General features: G+C 48.6%; 1 protein-coding gene across 1 annotated transcript; it reads right to left on the bottom strand.

The window, feature by feature from the left end:
* Positions 1-762: 762 nt before the first annotated feature.
* EMWEY_00052370 (uroporphyrinogen decarboxylase, putative) lies at positions 763-4,678 on the bottom strand (the record flags this gene model as incomplete). Its single annotated transcript, XM_013479859.1, has 10 exons — positions 763-915; positions 1,336-1,605; positions 2,029-2,109; positions 2,287-2,504; positions 2,759-2,876; positions 3,154-3,261; positions 3,633-3,799; positions 4,089-4,143; positions 4,339-4,414; positions 4,644-4,678. 10 exons carry the CDS (start codon positions 4,676-4,678, stop codon positions 763-765), a joined length of 1,281 nt encoding a protein of 426 aa, XP_013335313.1.
* Between the last annotated feature and the right edge of the window lie 991 nt (positions 4,679-5,669).

Here is a 5,669-nt window from a genome sequence, read left to right on the forward strand (position 1 = left end):
ATATATATATATATATATATATATGAGAATATATTTGGGAACATACACTTAAAAGTACACTGTTAAATATATAGATACTTCTATATGTTCATATTTTTGTGTATTTGAGCATTTATATTTATATATAATAAATATATATTATATCGACCTGTAATTTATATAATTACAGGTCGAGTGCCCGCAGGGTAGAAGACCACAGTGGCTAGTCCGCAAAAGAGTTAGTAAATTTTGTCAAATAAATAAGGAAGTAAATAGAAAAATATATAATAAATGTACAAAACGATATAAACATAGATGAAATGATGTCTGGACATGTTGTCTTATGCTGGTGTCCCTAGGGCATATTTACATTTGTAGAGGGGGCAGCAGACAAGATCTTCTTTCCTTTGTCTGTGCAATTATATTTACTTTCATATTCAAATGCATTTAAAGACAAACAGCAAATTAATTCAAGGACAAAGCACTCGCCGCAGAAGGAACGTCCTTCCAAGCACCGCAGGCAAAAGAAATGGACCGGCAAGCTAGCTGGTCAGCTAGCTAACTAGTCCGGTTGTTGGCTAGTCAACTAGGTCGCTAGCAATGCAGCCGTGTCTGCTATGCAGCCGTATCTGCGGCCTCAGGCACATGTGGATGGCCAGCTAACCAGCTGTCTAGCTAGCTGGCTACCAATCCAGCCAACTAACTACTCACCAGACCGGCAAGCTAGCTAGACAGTCGCCTAGCTAGCCATCCATCCACCCAGCAACAAAGCCAGCTAGCTTGCTAGCCAGGTAGCGTTGACTGGTGTTGCCTTTTGATGTCCGCTGCAGTATCTTTAACTGCCTGCAAGAAGACGCCTAACTTGTGGGGATCCATCCAAGGCTCCATTCCATGCCCTAAGTTAGCGACGTAACGCCCTGGCTGGAAGTCCCTCACCTGCAGCAGCAAACGAAACAACCCCACCTACCGTGCACACTCAACCACCAGCAGCAGCAACACCAGCTACTGTGGCTGCAGCCAACAAATACAAGAGAAAGACAACAACAGCTGCTGATGAGGGGAATACAACTTAACTCCCCCAGCACTGGAACAAAACCGCACAAACTGGAGTAGCAGCAAAACAGACTGCAGGAGGAGCAGCACAACTGATCTGTGACACCATCAGCTGCATGCAACAGCAGAAGGCGCAGCAGCTTGAGCAGCAACCATCGTTAAAAGTACTATCCTTGTGGATTTGCAACTGAGTGTATTGGTTGAGTGTGTGAGTTCAGCACATCTGCTGGTGCTGTTGCTCCTACTCCTGCTGTTACTGCTGGTACCGGTGCTGCTGCTACTGGTGCTGCTGCTGCTGCTAACCATGCGTTCTGTCTCTCTGCGTATGAGATGATCTGGAGCATAGAGGATTTGTGGGTCAAGATTTCCTTGAATGGCTTTAATTGATTTGCTGCTTAGGGCGACGGGCTGCTGCCTTAGAGCAGCGCCTGCATGGAAGCGCTCTTTAATCAGAGACCTTTCTAAACCCCAAGAGGCTGATACAGCAGAAAAGGAAGAATTTAAAAAGGATTTAGGAAGATAATCCTTCGAAAAGGCAATAAGAGGTAGACCCGGATAGAAGGCAGACACGTCCTATAAAAAAAGGAAAACAAACATTCCCACGTAAAAGCATGCTCACACACACCTGCTGACTTCAACCAAATCCTAAACCCGAAATAAATAATAAATGGACTGGAAACAAACGAGACAACGAGGAGGGAGGGCCACAAAAAAACATCACAAGTAAGTAAACAAACAAACAGACAACCAACACAGAGGAACAAGAGGTAGACCAGACAGACACCTCCAATACAAACAAAGAAGAAACAGCCAGTAGACAAACAAACAAACAAGCGTATTTAACATAAACAGACACAATAAAAACACACGAAGACGAATTGGAGCAGCCAACACACCGCCCCGCATGTCCCCACACGTCATATTGAAGACACCCCAGCAGCAGCAGCAGCAGCAGCAACCGCAGCAGCAACAACAGCACCTGCAGCAACACCGCACCTGTGCAATCTGGCTCATAAAAGGGGCCCCAAATTCTTCGTACTGCTCGGGGGCAAACACACCAGCGATCGTGTCAAAGACCTGCGCCCAGCAGCAGAAGCGGTTAATGCAAGAGTAGATGAAGCAACAGATACAGCAGCAGCACACGCAGCAAATGCAGCAGCAGCACACGAAGCCGATGCAGCAGGGTAGGAGGAGTGAGCCCGGTGTTGTTTCAGACACCTGGAGGACTTGCGCGCCGGCTTCGACTTGTTTTACAAGGAATTTAGTTGCTGCAGCTGCGATCTGCTGCAGCAGTAGCAACGATTCCTTAGGGTATTGAAAGAGAAATTCTTTTGCTCTTGTCCATCCTTTTTTTGCTGCTCCTCCCTCCACCATATAACAAAATAAAGTTAAAGGCCCTCCGCTAAACCCTATTATCGGTATTTTCCCCTCAAGCCGCTCTGCTGTCGCGTATATTGCGTCAAATACGTATCCTGGAAGCAGATGAAGCAGCAGCAGATGGACCACCAGACGACTGAGTATCAGAACATGCATTAGCAGAAAAAGACGCAGCACCAGAAGATGTAGCACTAGAGGTGCAGCAGCAGCAGCAGCAAAAGAAGATATAGAAGCGGGAAAAAATGGCACTGCTTCATAGAGAAAAAGCAAACCAAGGCAGCGAGAGGCCCTCGGACCTCCAAGAACAAAACCCTAAACCCCAAACGATAAACCCTAAACCCCCATTTACCCAGTCTGTCTTCAACATCGAAGGCTACATCTAGCCGTTGAATATCATCGGGAGATTCCAATCGCCAGCTAAAACGTGGCCCTTCTCCATCTTCCACTGAGAGGGGCATCCCCATGGCCTGCGCAGCAAACCCTAAACCCTAAACTATGGACTGTAGGGATGATACGGAGGGATAGGGTCGGGTTGTTTGAGGTCTAGAGTTTAGGACTTAGGGTTTAGGGTTTTGTGGGTGACATAATTGGGGTTTGTGTGTTGCTTGTGCCTTCGAACGCTGGCAAGACAGGGTGTTTGGACTGTCTAGGGTTTGTTAGGGATTTGGGTTACCAGGTTGGACTACACTCTATGGGTTATTAGGATTTAGGGTATAATAGGGTTCAGGGTTTACTAGTGTTTACCTCTGGCAGGACAAGGATATCGCTAAAGATAATAACAGCGTCTAAAAGAGGAAAACGAATAAAAGGTTGCAAGGAGACATTCGCAGCTAAAAGAGGGTCTCTGCAAACCTGTAAAAAGACAAAAAGGCAGCATACATGGAACAAGATGGTAAACAGGGAACAGTAAATACAGCAAGGAAACAAATAACTTCAATACACTAGCAGACACACAACTCTGTTTTTCCCTTGTTTCTTTCTTTTGCTTCCTTTATTCTTTCTTGCCTTTGTCTCATTTGTTTTGCTTCCTGTGGCAAAGGGTTTAGGGTGCTGCAGCAGCAACTGGAGCGCAAAAGCAGCAGCAAATAGAATCCTGCAGCTGCAGTAGCAACAAATAGATCCCTGCCGCAGCAGCAAATAGAATAAATGCCTACTGTTAAAAAAGAGTGTTTAGCCCTCAAAGCCCTAAATTCTGGTAAATATCTTCCTGCCTGCCTCATTACCCACACAGGCACCGAAAAGCGGCCAATCTCTGCTGCTGCTGCAGCTGCTGCCGTTGCGGCTGCTGAGGAGGACGAAGAGGAAGATGATGTAACAAATGCGCTGTACTCTTGAGGTCCCATTAAGGCGATCCGAAGGCAATCATTTGCCAAGACACGAGAAGGAGACACTGCAACAAAACAGGAGCGGCAGCAGCAGCAGGATCAGCAACAGGATCACAAGCAGCTGTACCAGAAGCAGCACTAGCAGCAGCAGGAAAAGTAACATCACCAGCAGTCGCTGTACCAGCTCTAACAGCAGCAGCAGTATCAGCAGGAGATGAATCAGTAGATGAGGCAGAGAAATACTGAAAGCAAATATGGACAAAATGACATCAACAGGAAAAAGGAGACAAATAAGAGACAAACATGAAACAAATAAGAAGCAACGACAAATGAGCAGAAGAGACAAGTCCTTACAAGGGTCTGCTAATCTTCGTCGCCTTATTTCTTTCTTCACCTCAGGAGGAGTCTCCTACAAACAACAAGAACCTAAACGCTAGACCCCAAACTCTAAACCCTAGACTCAAGACGCCAAAACTACAGTGTAACTGCGATAGTCTTAATCTCTATCCTCAGATTTTGGGTCTAGGTGTCCTTAAGGGCGCCGTCAGGGCTTCCCCACTGGGTTCTAGGTTTTAGGGTTTGGAGGGCTGAAAGTGTGCCTCACCTCCGGTACATCTTCTGAACCCGGGGAGGTCCAAAGCAATCCAGCTTCTTCCGTTCTTCCGGCATCTCCAGTTCTCCTGAGCAGCAGCAGCAGAAGCAGCAACAGCAAGCGCTGCAGAAGCAGCAGCACGAGAAGGAGAAGCAGCTAGAGAGCCTCCCCACATAGTCCAGGAGTCGCCACACGACGTACAAACCTCAGGGGAGCCAAAGACAGCAGCAGGGCCACACCCCACTTCCCACTCCCAGACTGGTGCCTCCGTTGCTGTTGCTGTTGTTGCTGTTGCTGCTGTTGCTACAGAACCTTACCGGGAGGCCAGGAGACTGCGTTGAGTCCCTTCCATGGTTAAAGAGGGGAGGAGGAACGTTCTCTCCGGTGAGAAGGTGTTGCCACGGCTACTGCTGCTGCTGTTACTGTTGCTGCTGGTGATGCTGCTGCTCCTGCTCCTGCTGCAGCGGGCCTTCCCCCATTGAAATCCAAGCGGGCGGATCACGGTCTTCCGATCGCCTCCGGTGCAGAGTGCAGACGCTTGCTGCTGCTGTAGGTCGGTGTGCAGGAAGACAGCAGCAAGCAGCAGCAGCAACAACAACAGCTGGCTACGCAGAGTAAGGGACATCTGCTGCAGCAACCCCTAAGGGCGCATCTGTGTCTCTCAGCCAGCGGTCTTTACAGCCTGCTGCTGCTATTACTGTCGTAGTTGGTGCAGCTGATGCTCCCTTTTTACTAACCGGGCCCCACACCTCGGCCGCTGCCGCTGCCGCTGCCGCTGTAGCTGCTGCTGTTTCTGCCGCAACACCAATAGCAACAGCTGCTGGCCTTCACGTTGAAGGCGAGCTTACAGCTAGCTGCAATTTGGAGTTTATTCTGAATAAATAATTTGCAGCAGCTCAATGCTCCGTTTCAAATCAAGACACTTCTGCCGCTGCTGCGCCGCCTCCACAGACTTGCTGCGCCGCCCTGCTGCAGCAGCAGCTGCTGCAGCTACAGCTGCTGCTGCAGTTGCTGCTGCCGGGTTTCACTACTTGTTTCACTGTATGTAGTATCAATACTAAAGGATTCAATATCAAGCCCAGAAGAATTGCCTGACTATAAGCTGCAGCAGCATCAGCTGCTGCTGCACGAAGCAGTAGGCGCGCCGCCACGGCTCAGAGGGAGAAGTAGCAGCAGTAACAACAGCAGAAGCAACAACAACAACTGAACAGTCACATTAACAGTTCGCGGAGAGGGATGGGAGGTTGAGCGTCCCCAGCGATCTCCGCAGCAGCAGTACTTGCAGCAGGAACGATAGCAGCAGCTACAGCAACAGCAGCCCCAAACCGCTAACAAGCCGAATC

The sequence above is a fragment of the Eimeria maxima genome, genomic scaffold (genome assembly GCF_000499605.1).
Source record: "Eimeria maxima Weybridge genomic scaffold, Emw_scaff1412, whole genome shotgun sequence".
Taxonomy (NCBI): domain Eukaryota; phylum Apicomplexa; class Conoidasida; order Eucoccidiorida; family Eimeriidae; genus Eimeria; species Eimeria maxima.